Source organism: Pogoniulus pusillus, chromosome 13 (genome assembly GCF_015220805.1).
Source record: "Pogoniulus pusillus isolate bPogPus1 chromosome 13, bPogPus1.pri, whole genome shotgun sequence".
NCBI lineage: Eukaryota > Metazoa > Chordata > Aves > Piciformes > Lybiidae > Pogoniulus > Pogoniulus pusillus.
The window spans coordinates 19,495,712-19,516,922 of NC_087276.1; the positions used below are offsets into that span (position 1 = coordinate 19,495,712).

A 21,211-nucleotide genomic window follows, 5' to 3' on the forward strand; every position below is an offset into this window, starting at 1 on the left:
TTCTGTTTGTGGAGAGTTTGGTTAGCAAAGAGGGGGGTTATTTTAAGGTTTTGTTTTAGGAGGCTCCTCCAAAAGAGGTTTGTGCTGCTGCTCTGGGCAGAATTGGCCAGGAGCTCCTGGAAGATGCTCTCAGGTGGTTCTTGCTTCTAAGTCGTGCTCTAAAGACACAGTGGGGAGGAAACTTATACCTCCAGACTGCATGTAAGGGAAAGAAATGCACACAGAAACTTCCAGGTATGGCAACAGAGGTGTCCAGAGACTCACAGAATGTTTTGGGGTGGAAGGGACTTTCAAAAGTCATCTAGTCCAACCCTCAAACCATAAACCATCCTGCCTTGGCATAGCATCTCCCATGGCTGCAGCAGGCATCGAGAGGGCTTTTCATTTTCCATTACCATCTCTCCACCCCTTACACCAAATGCAAATGCCCACACTGGCCACATCAATCTGGCCTACATCTTCTTTCACTGCTCCCCAGAGCTGCACCTAGGCTCAGCACAGTCAGCCCTGGGTGGAGATCAAGAGGAGGCAAACAAACCCAGCCTGACACTTCTATTGCTGCTGTAAAACATGAAACCCACCTAGAATTACTGCAAAGAACTTCCTGGTATCAGCTAAGTTCAATGAGGCAACAATGTTTAATGTCCCACAAAGGACAGATGCAGCCTGGGAAGATGACAACGAAAGCTTCAGCAGGAGCAAGCATAAGATGAACCCAGGGAGACACAAGTTTACAGGTAGACCTTGGCCATCCAACACAGCCTCCTCCAACTGAGTCAGTCTAGCATCCCAGACAATCCCACACCTGCCTTGGACACCAGCATGGGTGGTCAAAGGCAGACCAGCAGTGGCAGCATAAGGGAGATGAGAATGTGCAGCCACGCTGGGCTGGGCTAAGCCATCGTCCACAGCAGATCCAAGTGCAGTATGACCCTATTCTGTTTACTCCACATCCAGGTGCCACCATATACCAGTGAGAGCTGAGGCTCTCTGTCTCTTGGCTCCATCCAGGCTGCTAAGCCTCAGTTAACTGAATTCTCTCTAGAGCCATGAACATCAGCAAGCTCTACCTACATCTTCCGATTAACTGCACTTCAGCAGTTCATTCCAGTTCAGCCTATTCCTCCTGAACCTTCACAGCCAGGCTACAGAGATATCACCACCTCACCAAGGCAGGAGCCGTCTGCAGGACAAGAACAAGCCAGACTTCTGCACAAGGCAACACAAAGAGGGTATTTAACGTTTCCAAGCTCTTTGAAGGCCTCCAGAACTTCACAGGAGAGACCAGCCCCAGCACAAACCAGTCACCCGATCGAGTGACAAGGCATGGTGGAGTCTCCAAACTTATCTCAGTCAGGCACTCTGGTTTCCTGTTTGTGGCACTGACAAATAAAAGCTCTGCATTACACTTAATTACACCTCACAGAGGACAACAATTAAGAAATAGCCAATTACATTTTACAAGCTCAGGATAATCAAAAGCTTCCTCAAATATCTCCAGTTGCAATAAGCTCTTCCCAATGGCAACTCCCAACAAATTGCAGGTAATTTAGAGCAATTTACACAGATGACATTTCCCTATCTGTGCTCAAAATCTTCCAACTCTGGCGCTAAAAAGTCCTGCAGGAGTTCCTGGAATGTCTCACTGCTGAGGGCAAAAAATAGTGCACTGCCCATTCCCACCTCTACTGGCCTTGGAGGTGAGATGCAGGACCTCTGATCACCATGCTGCAAGGAGAAGTTCATCACCACCACCACAACAGATTTTAGATCACAGACTCAGAGAATGCATTGGGTTGGAAGGGACCCTCAAAGGTCATCTTGTCCAAACTCCCTGCACTCAGCAGGGACACCTCCAACTACATCAGGCTGCCCAGGGACATATCAAGTATAACTCTGAATGTTTAACCACATCCCTGGGCAACTGGTATTCCAGTGTCTCATCACCCTCAATGTACAGAGCTTCCTCCTGATGTCCAACCTAAATCACCCTGCTCCAGTTTCAAACCATTGCTCCTCATCCTATCACCACAGGCTCTTCTAAACAGTCCCTCCCAAGCCTTCCTGTAGGTCCCCTCTGAAATGCAGCTCTAAGGTCTCCCTGAAGCCTTCTCTTCTCCAGGCTTAACAGCCCAAATTCTCTCAGCCTGTCTCCATAGTAGAGGGGCTCCAGCCCTTTGACCATCTTTGTGGCTTCCGCAGCAGTTCCATGTCCTTCTTGTGTTGGGGACACCAGGACAGCTCTCCAGGTGAGCTCTCACCAGAGCAGAGGGGCAGAACCTCCTCTCTCAACCTGCCACAGGTCATTAATCCTTGGGAGGATCATGAGGTACACAGCAAAGTCTGAACAAGAGCGACCAAAACCTGCTCCTGCTGTCCTTCGACAAACTCAAGTTTAATGCTGGTCACTGGATTGAAGCCTTCACCTGAAGTCCCCTGCATTATTTGTAACCCAATGCTGCAGCTCCCACACAGTCACTGTGTGAGAACCAGGATCAAACAGTAAAATAAACATCACTAAGTGACCCAGAGGAGAGGAACAAACCTTGCTCATTTTCAAAGCTTAACCTTTTAGATAGGAGAGTTAAACACAGCCCTTGAGGAGGAAAGATGGAAATGGATGTGGTCCAGTGTAGATGGCTGCTCTGGTAAAGCACTTTCCTGCCTCACTTTCAATGCAGGCATTTTGGAAGGTGTGCTGGTTTGAGGCTAATTGGAATATTTTAATGAGAGAAATTAGATCATTGGTTGTGAAAAGAAAACAATGATGAAGTCTGTAACATTCATTGGTTTGCTGAGAGGGATAAAAAGTCAGAATGTAAATAATCTCACTCAGCCTGGTCTGTGTTGCTGGATCTATTCAGTTCCTCCTAACTCCACTCTAATATCTTTCCATTAATCTTGGTTAACAGAAAACAACCTAAGCTTTGCTGCTTGTTTTGTCTGTCTGGGAAAGGAGAGGGAAAAAGAGTTGGGTAGCTTTGAGTCCCTTATGGGTAGTTTCTTTGCCTGGGAGTTTGGATTTCTGTATTATTTCTAATTTGTATGTAATTGCAAATAGTTGTAAATATGTTGCACACTACATTTTGCTTTGCTGTAAATGTAGCTTCATTTTCCTTCCAAGCCATCTCAGCCGGTCTGACACACTTCAATAGTGTGTCTGTAAATTCCTAACCCAGGTTAGAAGGGGACAAAAAAAGCTTTTCCTCACACACATGGCTCAGAGCAGGGCGTTAGGGCTCTCCTGCTGTACTTCACGATTCTCTGCAGTGATGGCTCCCTGTCTCCTGGCCACCAGTCCAGCTGCCAGGGCCATTACTTCACCTACACAAGTATCCATCTCTGCAGGACTCAAAGCTGCACGAAAGCTGATTAAGTTGTTCAGATCTGCATACGACAGAGGAGGATCTGCTTGGCACTTAATTAGTTAAGGACTAAAACCAGGGAGGTATTGGTTGGAAGGGGTGTCTGGAGGAGCAATCCAACCTCCATTTTGAAGTGGGGCTGCTGTCAACAGCAGGTTAGATGGCACTGGGTGACAGACTTCCTGAGAGCATAAGTGGTTTAGGAAATCTGGTGAGAGAAGGAAAATCACCATGAGCTGTGGCAAGATACTGAAACAGCCTTTGCTGATCCTGCCTCACAGGGACCACGGGAAGAGCAAGGAGGAAGAATTAACATAAGGAAAGCCAAGAAAGTGCTTGAAAGAGCCTGGGACAAGCTTTGAAACACTTCTCTCCAGGAGGTGACACACGTCTCTTTTGTCTACATGGGAGGCTGGAGACAGGAGGAATAGAAAAGAGCTCATGAGGCATTCCTCCAGGATTTGGAGGGCACCCTGACCTCAAACAGCTTGTGACAGCTCACATCATCAACAGGTCCCCAGCCAACATGGGGCCACACCATCTACCCTCTTCTTTACTCCATCTCCTCAAGTCCAGAACACTGTAGGTCAGACTGCAGGTGATGCTTCCCCACCACCCTCCTTTGGCACTGCCATCTGCTCTCCACCTCCACCATGTTCACCCTAGCACCTAAGGGTTTCCCACCCCTGACGTCCCCACCACTGAAACTCTGCTCTCTGTGTCCAGGTTCACACTCAAAATATGGCAGCACAGAGGAATCTGCTGCACTGAGCACTGTGATCACAGGACCACAGACTGCTGGGGGTGGGAAGGGACCTCTGGAGATCATCCAGTCCAACCCTCCTCCTAAAGCAGGGGCACTCACGGCAGCCTGCTCAGGATCACAATGGCCAAGGGGATTTAGGCTCTCCAGACAAGGAGACTCCACAACCTCTCTGGGCAGCCTTTTCCAGGGCTCTGTCAAAGGGTGAAGGACAGGAAAGATGACATCCAGGAGCCTAACACCAGGGCAACCCCCAGCTGCAGGCAGCTGGGCAGAGAGACTCAGTGCAGCAAGGAGAGCTCAAGAACAGCTTTTCAAGGCTGGAAGAGGGTGACAGTTTGTATTACAGAGTTCAGATCTGCAACAGGCGACCCTAAAAAAAAGAGGAGAAATTTAGTTTCAAACTGTTTCTACCTTAAGTGCAATTGCCCCACGAGGGTGGGACAGAGACCTCTTCTCCATTCTCTGGGCTTTTACTTCTCCCCTGTGCCAGACTCTGATGTTACAAACCCTGCTCACACCGGGCTATCTCAGCACTGTACACAAATCCTGAATGGCCAAACATGCCTGTTCTGGCAAGTGCCCAGATGTATGACTTGGAAGATTCCAGCTGCTTGCCCTCACAACCCCTAAGCTGACTCTGGACACATCAACAAGTGCAACATCCCATTTAAAAAGAGAAACTATCTTTAAAACATAAATTCTAAGGGAAGTGCCTTTTCCTCCCTTGCTAATTGCCTTCTGTGGCTTGGCAACACTTTTGTGGACAATAGGTATTCCTGCCACTACTGTCCCATCTGAAGCAGAGGTTTGGCTCCAGTCCCACTCTCTTTCTTCAGTTCAGGCTTCCAGTACGATTTCCAAAGCTGGGAAGTGAGGACTGTGTTGCACTGTACCACCTGAGGCAACACACTACACCCAAGTCCACAGCCCAAGATGGGCTACCTGGGAGGGTTTCTGACATAGCTGGTGCCAAGCCACAGTAGTAATTAACAAAGAAAAAGGATTGCTTGTAGCTTGACTGCTGGCAATGTGGTTGATGGCTCCAGACAGAAGAACCTACATGAGGTGAGAAAGAGAGCAATCCACGCAGAGATGACTCAGGGCATCACTGTCAGGGACGAAAACCCAGATGACTTTGCTGAGTTCATGCAACTGCTGCCTCTGAAGTGCTGTCCTACCACTGGGCAGGCACATTCAGCGAGCTGTAGGATGCGTCTGCCCTGCAAGTGGAATAGCTGTGGACAACCACTGGAGGACTACAAGGCCCTCATGGTCACTGTAAAATCAGTGGGATATCAGCTTAGGCACTAAGCTTCATCGAGCCACCTCCCCCAGCCTAGGAGTGGCCAAGTCAACAACATTTGCAAGTGACAGACAGCTCTAAAGAGAAAGAGACTCCGGCACTGTCTCCAGAAAGGAAAGCAGATCAGCGTGGGGGCAGCTGATTTATCTGCCAAGGCTGCTCCAAGATCAGAAAGATCTCCTTGAGCTCCTGACTGAAGCTGCAGCTGCAGGCAGCAGGAGAGGAGTTAGAACAAGCACTGCAGTTTTGCCCTTCCTTAGCTTTTCCCATCCCTTCTAGACAAGCAGCATGGTGGAGCCCGGGACTGAGGACACAGATAATGCTTGGATCGGAGTCACAACTCGAGATGGGGGTCTCTGAGATCCTTCCCCTCCTGTCCTGGCCCTGCTGCAGCAGAGCAAAGCCAAAGGCAGCACAGGCTGTGCTGGTGCCCCTGGCTGCAGGAGACACGTGCCCTGAGCCTGCAAAAGCATGTGTTCAGTGGCATGGCAGTGCCAGCCCCGTGTGGATGCTTACCTGGGCTGGTGAGTCGGAAAGGCTGCTCTGTTAACATCAAAACAACAACTCCAACGAGGTCAGTGCAGAAGGTTCCCAGCTGCTTGGCAATAGCAGAGAGCAGCTTGCGAAGCATGACCCTCTCTGAGCACTGGAGACCTGCTGCTGAGCACTGCAGTCTTGGAAAGTAAACTACTGCCTTTTGCCATGGCAGGCAGGAAGCTGCAGTGGCATACAGCGAGGGCAAGTACTGTACCCTCCAACACCCTGAAGGTCAGACATTGCTAGCTTGCTTCATCCAAGAGGGATCATCCAAAGGAACTTCCCTCCCTTCTTCCTCAGACCACCAAAATCCCAGAATCCCAGCATAATGGGGCTTGAAGAGACCTCGGGAGACCATCCATGGCATCATGCCACGCTCAAGCAGGGGCACTCACTGTAGCTGTCCAAGAGGATTTGGAATCTCTCCAGATGAGACTCCACAACCTCTCTGGGCAGCCTGCTGCAGGGCTCCAGCACCCTCACACCAAAGGATTTTCTCCTCCTGTTCAGCCGGAACCTTCTGGGTTCCAGTTTGTGCTCGCTGCCCCTTGCCCAGTTGCTGGGCACCACTGAGAAGACTTTTGCCCCATCCTCTTGCCCCCCACCCATCAGTTATACCTAAGCATTGATAGATCCCTAAGCACTGGTAAGATCCATAGAACAGATAATGCTGGCAGGATGCAAGAAGAGGAGTAGAGACAGAGGCCCTAGCTTGGCTGACGTGGCTGTGGGCACACAAAGCTGCTCTTCAACTACTTGTCTACCAGTCCCATCTGCATATTTGGGTCATCCAGCTGCTTCAGCCTTTGCCACCTGTATCTCCAGAGAGCAAACTTGCATGAAAGAATTATTAAATGAGTGAGCCTCTGCAGCCTGCCTGTCCTATGCCTGATTCCACCTCACCACTGAATACCCTGCAGAGACAAAGGTGCTGGGTTTACTTTTGAAGGGATTTAGATCTGTAGCACTCGACATCAACAAACTGCTGAGGCAGGCATTTACTCAGGTGCACAAACACCACAGTCTGGCAAGAATTCTCCTTCAAAGCTTTAAGAATAAATTCAAGGTGTTTTTATATAATCATGCGTGAATCACCCCAAAAAACCTTTCTCCATTTTATCTCCACTGATTGTGCAGTTAGTTTGTTTTTAATACAGCCACACATTCCCAGCTCCTTGTACTGCTGCTGTGCAGCACAGGACCTCAGGCAACAGCACACCAGAGCACAGGCTGGTGCCTTTGGAGGAGACAGAACAGTTAACACAAAACTGAACTGATTTGAGGTGGAGGCCTTGAGTTAATTTCCCTTAGAAGCTCGATGGTCCCCACCCAGAAACCTGCAGACAAAAGAAAACTGCCTTTTAAACTGGTAGGTTAGGTCTGAGACCAGCGCAGAGGTTTGTCAACCGTGACAAGCTCCAGCTTGTTTTAACAGTTGGCTGGAGGGTTGAAGAGTCCAATAAAACCAAGGAGCCTTCCATAACAAAGCTGCTGCTGCTGCTGCAGCAGAACATTCACACCCACTCAGAGGGGTTTCGAACATGCAAAGCTATGGGGAGCCTCTAAATCCAGTGAGGATGCACCAGAACCACCGCCCCCCCGCAGCTGAAAAACACTGAGGGGAGCAATAAGGAATTGACTGGGAGCAGTGAGAGTCACTAACCCTGGGGAGAGATAAGAGAGCTGCTGCCTAACCTCCCCTCACTTGGATGCCTTTCTAAAATAGACACTTGGGCCTGACCACAAGTTATTGTGCAAGACACAGTGGGTGAAGCTGTGACCTGTTATCTGCAGGATTACCAAAGGAAAGTTTTTCCCATGCCCAAGTGGAAAGCTTCCTCTCTCCAGGAGGAAGGTTCATGGATCACTTTCAACAGGCTCCTTCGGCTTCTTCGAGGGAAGATCTAAAGCCACCACTTAGGGACAGCAGGATGCTCTTCCTTTTCCAGCGCCTCCAGTTTGGCCAATTTCCCCAGCTGGCAGCACTCAAATCACCCTGGGTCACAAACTTCACCACAAGTATCTGGAGGGGAAGACTGCAGCAATGCTTTACAAGGTGACAAATCCTGTGCTGCAGTGACACATCCATACAGCCTTTGCTGCTTTCTTCCTTCTCCTTTCAAGCTGATCTGTTTTTACCAGCATTGGCTCATCTTGAAGAGGATCAGAACAGCCTTTGCAATGGAGCTTTTCCAAAGAGAGGAAAACAGAAGACTCCCTGCACGTGCAGATGCTCCAAGACACATGAAACAAACACATCCAGAGCTAAGGCAGCAGCTTCTGCCCTTTCTTTTCCTGGCAGAGCCATGGACCAAGCAACAAAGGGCTTGGGGTGATGGTCTTCCTCCAGTGCTAGCAGATTAACAGAAGACACATGCTGCACACATCTAAAGTTGCCAGCATACCCAACAGCTCTCTTCTGTGGCCTTGCTCAAGAAGGACCACTTTCCATTTCCTAAGAAAGAAATGTTCTGACAGTCACAGGGACTGAATTCAAAGCTCCTCAGCCAAAGACCCTAACTTCTGACTAAAAAACTCCAAAGTACATGCTCTGTGGAAATCCAGTCTGAGTAGGGCCATAAGGAGAGCAAGAAGGTTCCAAGGGCATGGTTTACAATCTTTTGAAGCAGGAATGAAGATGATGTCCGAAGGAGGCATTTCATGCTGCAGTCTGTACAGAGCTTCCCTTTCTTCAGTACGCTGCAAATGCTGGAGTGCAAGAACTTGCTGCCTTTGCTCAGGCACTCTTGGTTACGGACAATAAAGCCCTTGTGCAGGAGATCAAGGCTGTACTTCATTGATTTGACACGATGGTTAACCTGTGAACTTTGCCCTTGCTAATAGAATAATTTCTATTTGTTGATTCCTCTTTAGGGCTTCTCGAGGGTAGCAGTCGCCTCATCTCCACTCTCATTTGCATGTCTGGTGCCAAATGGTTTTGCAGCCCTCACTTCCACAGGGCAGAGCCAGGACAAAGTTGATCAAACCCAGTAGCTACAGCTGGATTCAGAGTCCCTACGGCTCTCTCCCTGGATCCTACCTGTAATTCCCAGGAGCTCTCCCATGACTTGGTTTAAATTTGTTCTTTGCTTGTGAAAGCTTGGAGAAGTCCTCAACTACCAAAGGACAGATCCCACATGAATACCTGCACTAGCTGGAGGTCCCAACGCAGCCACCTGGCACAGGCTGGCAGCAATGGCAGAACAAGGAAGCCCCTCTTCCAGATGAACCTCACCCAGTCTAAAATGCTGCTTGGCAGCCAAGAAAAAGACCAAAGGTGATGACTGCAAAGGGTAAATCTGTTGGAATACCAAAGGCATGGATCTTCAGCAAAGCTAAGCCACCCTCAACACGGGCTGCTGGGAAAGGGGCAATCCCACCTCCACACTCCTACTGCTCTCCTTCCAGCACCAGCACTCTTCTGCACACAGGCTGGAGGTACAGAACAAAAAATTTCACCTCCAGAAAAAAAAAAGGCAAACAAAATGTAGAAGGGGAAAGGACTGAGACTTTGGTCTACAAAAGGATAGGGAATACATGGGGGTGGGAGGGCTGGAGGAAGAATGTGACCCAGTAGCTTCTGGCCATTAGACCTCCTGGTCCAGCAACTACCATGAGGTCCTGGTGTTAAGCAGTACACCTCACTGAGGAATTTCAAAGAGTTTTTACCTCTAGCTACAGTTTTCCCTCCTTCCACTGTTCTCATTAGGACATATGGAAACTGTTCCTCTCTTGGATCAGCTAAAAACCTTCTAAAAACTGGTACTTTAAGGACAGGTAGGTTGTGTCTTGGGGGCCATAGAGCCAAACAACTCCAGGTCTTACCATAAAAGTGTATTCTGGAGTCTTCAGAGGTAAAAATCCCATTTCCATGTGGGTTTTATAGAATTTGGATAATCTGACTTAAAACTGAAATGGTTCTACTTAGATACATCTCTGCCTTACAACAACAAGATCCCAGACCAGAGGTATGAGCAATGGAGGGTTTGCTCTCACACAGTTCAATTTCTGAGGCATGACTACAGGCAAAGCAGCTTGCCCTGACACATGGCAGAGGGGAATGAGATGCTCCAGAACAGCATCTCCAGAAGAACCAGACCTTTCCTCATCTGCTTGGTGCCAGTGCACCAGCATAGGGGCAGCTTTGCCCCTGACAAACAGAGATGGATGCTGCAGCTCCTGGAGCAGCTCATGTCAAATTTCTGCAGCAGTAGGGAAAAATCAAGTCTCTGAACAAATAAATTGTCCCCAGAATAGCTGGTGACTGAGGGACCACAACATATGAGAGACATGGACCTGCTGGGGTGGGTCCAGAGCAGGGCCACCGAGATGATCAGAGAGCTGGAGCACCTCTCCTGTGAAGACAGGCTGAAAGAATTTGGGCTGCTCAGGCTGGAGAGAAGGCTCCAGGGAGACCTTAGAGTTGCACTTCAATGACAGAACTGGACCAAGAGGGAGGCTGGAGAGGGACTGTTCAGAAGGGCCTGAGGTGATAGGTTGAGGGGCAATGGTTTGAAACTGGAGCAGGGGAGATTTAGGTTGGACATCAGGAGGAAGGTCTGCACAATGACATAAGAGAGCTGAAGATACAATAGGCCTGACTGGAAGAGGAGCAGGGTAGGAAAACCAAAGGGGTCCAGCACTTTGGACCAACAGTCACTTCAAGATGACTTCATCTCACAGTCAGAGGTCCTGGATCACTAGCACTACAATTACTGCCATGGAGTTGCACTTTCTATTCCTTGAAATGGGTGAAGAAATGATCACATAAACAGATGATACACAGATCTCCTTCAGTGGGAAACACTGCAACAAGTTGCCCAGGGATGTGGTTGAGGTCCCAGCCCTGCAGACACTCAAGGTCAGATTTGATGTGGCCCTGAGCAGCCTGCTCTAATTGGAGGTGTCCCTGCTGAGTGCAGAGGGGGTGGATAAATTGATCTTGGAGGGCCCCTTCCAGCCCAGTGCAGACTGTGCCTATGTGTGATGGTCCAAAAGTGTCTTTGTTGCAGAACCCGACGCTGCAGTTCCAAGCGAGGCAGGCAGTAATTAGCTAATTACTGGCATTAGGACGGATGGGGTTGGATCTGGTTTATATCTGACATGCTCAGAAGTGTGGCTCTCCTCTGCTCTTGTTCCACTCCCACATCACCTCCACCAACCTAGCAGCAGAGCTGTGACATCCCACTGCCATGGAAGAGGCTGATAACAAGGCACTGAGGACAAGTAAGCTCACCCAGGTTGGGACAGCCTAGCACTGGCTGCTGCAGGCAGAGCCAGGCTCTGCTCTCCACCAAGTGTCAGAGGTTTTCAGAAAGATGCTCAGAATTATTTTCCCCAGCAATTTGACTTTTTAATCATTTCAATTACTGTGACTAAACCCCTTCAGTTGGAACAAAACCAGGGGAAAATAACCCCTCTCCTTCTGAGGCAGTCTGCCTGGCTTAACAGACCATGCCAAATCGGGGAGGTTTCTGCTTTTGTCATCTTCACAGATTTCATTTAATGCAGATAATTAACCTCAGTTTCTAATTTCAAATCCTCCACATAAGGAAGGGAAGTGATTGAATCCATCCACTGACAAATGGAACATTAAAACACGACTATAGCTGCTGCCTATGGCTGAGGAGACAGGGCCTTGCTACAGAGCTGCCTCCTTTTATTTGCCTGATTAACTCTAATTTGCTTAATGGATTTAAGGATGAGCCTAATAATCCAATGATACTTCCAGGAACCGATTTAGGATATCAGAACCTCCCTTATGAGGTCTTTTTAAAACACTGACACTTTCTGCATTACACAAACAGACACCTCCAAACCCAGATTTGCCCACTGATTGCAATAACATAAGGTCCATGGTTTATTTTAAATGCAGGCCACTGCATGGCACCTTGGTGGCAGGTGGCTTTGGACCATTCAGCCACTGCTGTAACTTCTTGGAGCACCTGAAGTCCCAAACCTATAGAGACACTTTTGCAGCTCCAAACACAGAGAAGACCCTCTCAAGCCCCAAATCTAGAGAGGACCCACAACCACAGCCATGGAGGACAGGGAGGACTTCTTGCATGGCTTGGGAAGGTGCAGAAGTCATTGGCTGTACCCCAATGCACGACCAGTGTGTGTTCCCCCAGCATCCCCCAGCCTTCTCGGCCCATTTTCCACCAAGAAAGCCTGGCCTAACAGGATTTCACAGCCTGTCTCCAGAGTTAATAAATCCAGGATCTAACAGACTATTAAAGGAACACATCCAAGAGGCAGTCATTTTAAAACGTCCAGTGCTAACTAATTATTCAAGGGATTAGTCCATTATAGCAACAACAAAGAAACTCTTAAAGCATAAAGGCAGCTTGAAGGGCAGATCAAAACCAAGGTGTGCCCACCTCCTGGGTGCACTTCTCAGTGTCTTGAGATTGGTTCAGCTCCCACTCAGCCTTTTAGCACCCACTTCTACCTGAAATCAGGCAGAACCCAACCCAGTCCAGTCTGGTTCTCAGTCTTTCATGATTTGTGCCATCACAGTAAGTGCACATCAAAACAGGACCATCAATGGCACTGCACCAGATGGGCCATGGCTCTAACCCAGCAAGGATGGCGATGCCCTCTTCTCTGGTGACATGTTCCTGGCCTGCACTGTACTCCTCATCCAGACTTTTTTTTTCTGCCCTGTCCAGTCTAAACTTCTCCAGCACCAAAAGCTGTAACTCCCCTTTTGTGTTCTTAAGAGAAAAGATTTTGTTACCAAAATAAAAACCACAAGAAATAAGGTGGCTGTTTGGTGGAGGAGGGGGAAAAAAGCTCTCCATTTATCAAGAGAGTGCTAAAAGCTTAACTACCTGTCTTCAAAAAGAAGCCAAAGCACTGATCCATAACCAAACAACAAATACACCACTTCTTCATCTTGATTTGTGTAGAGGCAAAGCTAGGGGCACAAAAGATATTCTTCAAATGAAACCCATTTGAAAGCTTGGCAGGCAGCAGCAGAAACCCTTTCCACTGCCTATGGAAGCGCTGCCATGCAGAAGGTTCATCAGCTTAACGAGGCTTTAGAACGCTGGCGGAACTTCTGAGCAAAGCACCACCACTCCTGGTCCTGTGTCCCTTGCACCGCTCCAGTCACCAGCACCAGCCCCACCTCCACACACTCACTAACTTCTCCCAAGAACAGCACATAACCAAAACCATTCCTCTAGAACTTATTTTCTTTAAAGCTGGAAAGAGCCACAGCTCTGCACTGGCTGTAGGTAGGCTTCTACTGCTCAGGAGTTTGAACCCAAGCTCAGTACCCCAAAGTCTTCTTTCCACCTTCACACATGGGCCTGACATTCAGTAGCTGATTTGTTCCAGCAAACAAGCTCTCAGGAAGCTCCAACAGCTGAAAGATCACAGAATCAGAGAACTGTTTGGGTTGGAAAAGCCCTCTAAGATCATGAAGTCCAACCATCAACCCAACACCACCATGGCCACTAAACCATGTCCCCAAGTGCCCTGGATACACATTTCTTGAACACCTCCAGGGATGGGGACTCCATCGCCTCCCTGGGCAGCCTGTTCCAATCCCTGACTTTGCAGCAAAGAAATTTTTCCTCATGCCCAACCTAAACCTTCCCTGATGCAATTTCAGGCCACTTCCTATAATCTGAAAAGACCAATCCTCACCTCACTCCAGCCTCATTTCACGGAGCTGTAGAGAGCAACAAGGTCTCCCCTCAGCCTTCTTTCCTCCAAACAACTCCAGTTACCTCAGCTGCATCTCACCAGACCTGTTCTCCAGCCCCTTCACCAGCTTTGTTGCTCTATGCACCATGCTGCCTCTCCACATCACTAACACAGTGACACAGCCTTCAACTCTCTAAGAACTGCTCCTGCATCAGCAGTGGAGATTTTGCACGCCCAGTCTTCCTCCTGGGCATTGCTGGGCACAATTAACACCAATTCCTTTACCACAGGGTCTTGAGTCACAAGTGTGCAATTTAATATTTAATTATGAGTGAAGCAGCAAACCTCAAAATTAGGTCTGCCAGCTAAATTTCAGCTACCTCTTGAGGCAGGCCCAGCTTCTGACTGCTGGACCGTTTATGCTGCCTAAGCAATGGAGAGATCCTGCATCTTCCCTGAGCCTGCCTACACCACTCCTCTGCACATCACAGCTCCTCAGACCAGTGTCTGCCACATCCCTTTGGAGTTCCTTCAGCTTTTCTCCACTTGCTTGCTCTGCACACCTGTCATGAAGAGGTGCTGGCTGCATGTGTTGTGGAGAGTTGCCCTTGCACACGTCCAGAGAGCTTGCTGGTACATGGGTGCAAACATTAGGACTCTCCTGGTGGTTTCTACCACCCTTGGCAGAGAACCACATCACCCATCCTTTTCATCTGAACCACCAACCCTTGTGAAACGCCATGAGCTTAGTCAGCTCAGCTCTGTGAAAACTACAGCTTGGGTCATGTAGCCAGCTTCCCTTAAAACCAAACCCATGCATACACCTAAGCCCCCACTGAGAAATGTCTTCATCCATGCCCAGCAGCTCCCCCACAACGCTCCTCAGTACCCAACACCCTGTGTCCTCTCATCACCATTGTCCTTTTCCAAGACCTTGTGCACTTTGGGACACAGATCAAAACCCAAAACATTTGACAGAAGTGCCCCTATCCCCCAGTTTGCTGGCTTTCAGTAGAGGTGCTGGCAGGTAACACCAAGTGTTCACCTCACTTCCCACCACAGGAAGAAAGCAAAGGCAATGCCTGAGAGCTGCTCTCCAGCACTCTGGCAACAGTAAGGGAGTCCCATCTGACACAGAGCTCAAGAGAGCACGAAAGAAACCCACGCTGACAAGACGCAACCGTGGCCCCTCACCATCAAACACCAACCCCCGAGCTCTGCAGGACCTGTGCTCCTGTGGCTTCCTGGAGCTCCCTAGGCTGGCCTGCTGTCAGGTGCAGGTCTCACTTCTGCTCCTGCAGGCGTGGGGGCTGTCCCAGCATGTCAGGCGTAGGTCAATGAACGCTGCAGCCACCCTCACCCACTGCAGTGTTGCTCTCAGAAGCTGCCAGTTAATGCCCGAGATCTTCGGGGGTTACCCTCTTTGAAGTTCACTGATCCATGACCAATGTCCAATTAATTTGCAGGAGCCTAACTATGATGACTATTGGCCTTTTCCTACGCTTGCAGAAACGCGGCGTGGAACAGCCACGCTTTTGGCTTTGGGACACACAGGCACATGTGTGCACCTTCAAAGCAGCCAGCACGGAGAAAGGGTTGTCTTCTGCTCCTGCAGGAACTTGTGCGTCTGCTCTCCCGACAGCAGAGCTACTGCGTGGAGGTTTATGAACCTTCTGCTGAAAAGAAACTTGGAGCCCGTTCAAGATGCTCATTTGCCAACAGAAAAACACTTCGGAAGCGTTTGCTCAGACTCCTCTCTGCAGGGTTTCCATGGAAGTCAAGGGATAGGAGTTCAATCTTGGGATTAGACAGGCCCTCGGAGAGAATGCAAACCAGCTTATTTCAACATTCCCTCCAGAGGAGAAACCAGAAATTCTTCTACACGCTACGCAAAACAAAAAAGCTGTTGGAAATTTGCAAAATAAATTGGGACCCAGCCTTTCAAATCACAGGATCACAGAATGGGGGAGGGCAGAAGGGGCCTCTGGAGATCATCGAGTCAGGCTGCACACAGCTATTGCCTTCCTGCTCCACCAAGCTTCCAGCACAGCTACTGAGGTGAGACAGTAACTGAACAACAACAAAAAAGTCTGCAGGATAAAGATGCTACAGTTTAAAAAGCAGCTTACTGAAAACAGCTTTGCCATAGGACATCCAGGAAGCAATTCAGCCACAAAGTCTTGCACAAAGAGGAACAATCGCCTCAGAAATTTAGTATCTCAGCAGATTTTTTAGCATTAAAAAAGGCAGAGATTACAGAGTTTGGCAGCATCTTCCGTGGCAATGCTCTGGATGCCACTAGAGCTCACGTGCCAACATTTAAAAAAATCAAATAAATCACTTCAGTCTCTGCAGGATGAGAAGTGACTCCTGTTCTAGGGAGAATGCCGAACGGTCCTGTTCCTCCCTACCCCATAGGTCAGCAGAGAGTTGGTAGCCACAATGACAGGCTATTGGACACTACAAATTAACAGCTCTGTGGTGCTTCTGACCTCCATCCCCCAGGTGAAAACTTACCCCATACTGTTCCAATCTGGACTCTGAGGAATTCTACTCAAAATGCTTCTTTTCCACCACAGATTTCTTAAACCAGTTTAGAATCTGGCGCAGACACATTCAGAGGATGGGTACAGTGCCTGTTTTCCTGAGGCTGGAGCCAAGAGGCACAGCGTTGTAAGCAAGATTCTGCTACCTGCTCTAGAAACTAAACACCTCAAGTTATTTTTCAATCTCAAAGCCATTAGAGCTTAAATAAAATGATCCTCAAATTGCAGCCTTTTCTAACCCCTCACTTCTGGGGCGCACCCTGCAAATGCACTTCAGGAAACCTTCAATATTTTTATTAACTCCACGGGAAAGTCCCAGACCCTGGGATAGTTTTTTTCTGACTCCTGATTAAAACAGCAGGAGTACATCCGAATTCCTCTTCCCTCCTCCCCATCCCCTCCCGAGTGTTTTGCACGCAACATCCCCTCCTCAAAAGCTATTAAAAAAACCAATTGAGAATCAGCCCCAAAACATTTCAGCAGCTGAAAGGCACCGAGCCCTTGTGCAGGGCGAGATGTTTCCAGCTGCCAGCCTAAAGGGATGGCCGAGGGAGATTAAACACAGAAATGCTTTTCATGAAGCAGCAGGCTTTGAAGAGGACAGTTCAGCTACTTCATTTCAAAATCTTCACAAAGCGTCAGATTTTAGCCTAAGCAGGTCTTAAAACAAGGAGATTTTATGTGGGGGAAAAAAAAAAAAAAAAACAGAGAGAAAAGTAGGAATGTGTCCTGGCTGGGTTCTGTTGATTCAGCCAGGGTTAGACACACACATGCTTATTGATCCCACAGAGCTCCCTGCTAAGTTAATTGTCTGGAATTTTAACTGAGCTCTCAGCAAGTTTCAAAATCCATGTTGGCTGGAAGTGGGTGGAGGATCCAGAAAAAAAAAACAGGCTGCAAAACTCTGCAACTCCTCCAGTTAAAAATAAAAAATCCAGCAATGACTTTGACGAAGGGAAAAGCTACAGCAGGGAATGATTTTAACTGGATTTGGCTGAATCCTGACTTTGACACCGCTAGAATGCAGTGCTGGGAATCTCATATGGAAAGCAGTAGCATTAACCAGGGAACACTGCAGAACCCATTTCCCTCCAACGAACACTCCCGAGATGAGAGTATCTCCTCCAGCTTCCAGTTAGTGCATTTACACAGAGCAGTTTTACACGAGCTGTACCTGCCAGTAACTGAACGCCGACTGCCCATGGCCAGCCTGTACCTGGAGCTTGCTCAACCACCTGTGCGTGCACAGGGGCTGCCCATGGCTCTGCACTGCCCGCCAAGCCCTACCTGCCTTCAGATCACATACATCCATCAGCAGTCTTGCCAGATGAGGAGCTTGCTGCAGGGATGACTTTGAGCAATCAGACAGGAACGACCAAAGACACCCTTAAAACACCCGTGAGTACTTTCACACAAAGCTCTGAATTGCACCAAAGCACCTGTGCAACATCATCCCGTACCGATGCGAACGCTCCCCACCACCCAAGGTCTTCTGAGGGCTTCCCATCACCTCACACCCACAGCAGTTCCCCAACCTGCTGGGAACCCCAGAGGCACCCAGCAGGAGGGACGCTGGCCCGGTGCTCACTCACCTGAACTCCCTGCCCTCGCTGAAGCGTCGAGCCGAGGCAGCACGCTGCGGGGCTGTCTCCAGGAGCAGCTTCTGCGTGAGCCTGCTGGAAGGTGCCGAGTCCCTGTTGGCCTCGGGCTCGTCCTCTTGGTCACACTTCCACTCCTCATCCTCGTTCAGAGTTGGCAGATAACCAGGTAGCCCTTTACCGGTCCCAGACCCTGAGCTTGGATCGCTGTAAATTTTTGGGCTTTCCCCACCTGTCCTTGTGTATTCCAAATAAATATCTGACTTCAGGAACAAGGGGTAGGTGTTGTCTTCTATCATGCACTGAATCTCTGTTTGGGCCTGGTCAAACATGTCGGGGTCAATCTGCAGTTTCATGACACAGTCTTTGATGAAGCTCTTCGTGGCTGGTTTGATCTGCCGGGACACGATGCCGTTGTTGTCCAGGATGTACTTTTTGTAGATGGCTTTTGCCAGCTTCAGTCTTTTTTCCTCGTTGGACGCGCAGGGCTCCAGCTTCCTGAAGCCGCTGCAGGCAAACCAGAAGTCCAGCAAATCTGCGCAGTCCTCCTGTTTCAGGAACGTCCTGAAGAGGTTGATACCATCTTGGTCATCCAGCAAGGAGTGCAGAGACTCGGCCCACTTCAGGTAGGGTGGAGTTGGCGAAGCACTCCCCTCAGGCTCGTACCCCAAATCCAAATCGGAGCGCCTCGGTGTCGCAGTGGATGTCTCATTTCTAACCACATCACTTTTACTGGAGTAGAAACCATGGCTAACTGGCCTGGGATCTGTGGACACCAGTTCTCCCTCCTCACCTGGAACCGGTGGCCTTGGAGCATCTTCAGTGAAGCTTCCTCCAAGGTCCAAAGGGAAGCTTTTCCCCTGGATATTCATTTTTCTGGTTCTTGCTCACGCAAGAACAGTGTGGGATGAGCTCAAATCTCAAATCACCAATATTCGTAGCTCCAACGGGAACAGGCTTGTATAGCTGAAAGAGACAAGAGAAAAAAAATGAGTATGACTGTAAATGAGCACCCTGAGACAGCAATCCTGGTTTTCCCCTGCACCATCACTGTATTGACACTTATTTTCCAGCAGAATCAATAGCAAAGCTCTTGACAACTTCAGAGTGTGTGGAGCTGGCACCCTCCTAGAATGCCAGTTGCAGAATATCCCAAAGCTTCACATCCATCACTCAGCATCAGAATACAGCCAAGTGCTGCACCAAAACAGCAGCCAACTTCCCAAAAGCAGTCATTTTCCAGGACCCTGGGATCTGGCAGTCTCTACATCCAACAGATCTACACTCAGGCACCACACGGTGCCACACGACATATGCCACCAGCTGCACTGCCACTAAGTCCTTTGCACAGCCTACCTGGACAGCAGAAATACCAGGCCATGCTGACATAGCGTGCTTTTATCTGGTGACCAACCTAACAAATTCTCATCCCCAAACAGGAATTTAAGGCTTGTGAGAAATATTTTTGAAAGGATATCCAGTTAGTCCTGAAAATGAGACTGCACCTTAATCAAACACAGGTGGCTTTGGTAAGCTCCAGTGACACAGCAGCGCCACATTCCTTGCCGATCTCTGTGTTTCAGAGCTACGCTGCACTGCCTCGCCTGGCTCTAGGGGAATCCAGATGCATGGCCGACCCCAATATTTTGGGCATCTGGACTGCATTCTTGCTTCAGAGGGACATGTCAGCACAGAAGCTTGGCTCTGGCAAGCCTTTCTGTAGGCACGCCGTTGAGAAAAGGTTCACTTACGCTAACGGCACTGCACGCTGCGAGCCTGGGAAAATCTCAGGTCATCAAAGGAAGATGAGAAAACCACCTCGAGAAGGAAACCTGATCAAGTGCAGCATTTCCGAAGAGCACTGAGTAGGTATGGAGGATGGGAGGTGTGGGGTAGGAGAAGGCAGAGAAAGACAATCTCTGCGTTGCTACTTCTGTTGCTCAACAAAGTAACTTAAAGACGGTAGCAAGTCTTGTTTTACAGAACAGCTTTGAAGCCCCGAGTGCTGCAGAGCACCAGCTGCCCGATGAGTTACTCCTTGCACTGGATTATCTCAACGGCACGTGAAAAAGCACCTTTTAGCATGGCCTCCCTCTCAAAGCTCACCCCACCCCAACAAACATGTCTTTAAGGATGCTTTGCTAATTTTTACCCATTCTCTCTCCCCTAATAAGCCAAGAACCACTGTCTCTGCTGTTCCTGTGCTCACCGCTCACCTGTACATCGCAAAACAGCCCCATCGAGCCAGACACCGTGAGCCAGCACGGCCAGGCCCCATGTGCCCGACCGCTGCTGGGCACCGCAGGAGCCAGCCTTGCCCTCACACAAGGTCCGAGGCACACGCAGCACGCAGCCACTGCCCTGGTACCGTGCAGAGAAGCTAGCTTCTCCCACCATGCTGCGGTTTGCACTCAGGTTACGGATGTGAACTCTAGACTCGCATCCACCTCCCTGGCAAAGGTCCCCAGTTCCTCCTGCCCGGATGCTGGAGACCGCCTAGGGCAGCTCTCTCGGCTCCGGAGCGCTGGAGACCCCCTGGGGCAGCTCTTTCGGTCTCTGGGGCAGCCGCCCCATAGCCATGTCGGTCATTGTTGCGGCAAGGCGGCGCTGGCTCCTCGCCCCGGCCGGGGGGAGCCCCGCAGGGTGTCCGCCGAGAGCAAGCGAGCTCCGGCCGCAGCCGGCGAAGACAAGCGAGGCGCCCGGCCGCGGGTCGCCGGTGCACGGCCGCCCCTTTTGCCGGAGGGGAACCTCCCGCCTCCCGGGCAAAGACAGCCTCCACCTCGACACGGCCGGGACTCCGCTGCCCTGAACCGCCGGGCAGAAGGTGGCGGGCCAGGGCAGGCTCCGCGGGCTGACAGGACACCGCGCGGGGCCCCAACACCGCCCCCGGGCAACTTCGGAGCAGACGACCCGGGCGAGTCCTCGCCGCAGCCCCGGGCCCCGCTCGCCCTCCGCGCCGCGGCCCGGCCCGTGGCCGCCAGACTGCGCCTGCCCCCCCGCGCCCAGGGCGGCCTAGCGCCGGCTCGGCGGCGCCCGGCGCGGCCCCGCGCCTCCCGCCCGGCGGCGGCCTCCGGCGCGGCCTCGGCGCAGGGCCTGGACTCGGGGCCGCCTCCCCGCTCCCTCGCTCGCTCACTCACTCACTCACCCGCTCAGAGCAGCAGCGGCGGTAGCGCGGGGCCCGGCCCATGCGGCTCACCAGCGGCGGTCCGGGGTGGCGGCCGGCGGCGGGGTGGCGGCGGCACAAAGCGGCCGGCCCGGGACGCCCATGGCCGCGGCCGCTGGCTTGTGGCGGCGACAAGGGAGAGCAGCAGCAGCAGTGAGCCCCGCACCGCTCCGCTCCGCCTGCGCCGCTGCCTCCCTCCCAGCGCCGGGGAGAGCGGCTCAGCCGCGCCCCCCGCGCCCCCGGCCGGTACTGCGGAACCGGCGACCGGCCGCGGGGG

General features: G+C 50.6%; 2 protein-coding genes across 2 annotated transcripts in view; one reads left to right on the forward strand and one right to left on the reverse strand.

The window, feature by feature from the left end:
- AXIN1 (axin 1) overlaps positions 1-21,100 on the reverse strand; it is a 68,194-nt gene extending 47,094 nt beyond the window's left edge. The window contains exons 1-2 of the mRNA XM_064153290.1: positions 20,917-21,100; positions 17,766-18,737 (exon numbers count right to left, since the gene is read on the reverse strand). Coding sequence (XP_064009360.1) covers positions 17,766-18,643 — 878 coding nt within the window. The 5' untranslated portion in view covers positions 18,644-18,737; positions 20,917-21,100. The remainder of the gene's footprint in view (positions 1-17,765; positions 18,738-20,916) is intronic.
- The window catches only part of FAM234A (family with sequence similarity 234 member A), a 274,257-nt gene that overhangs the window by 86,663 nt on the left and 166,383 nt on the right, over positions 1-21,211 (forward strand). The window lies entirely within an intron of this gene.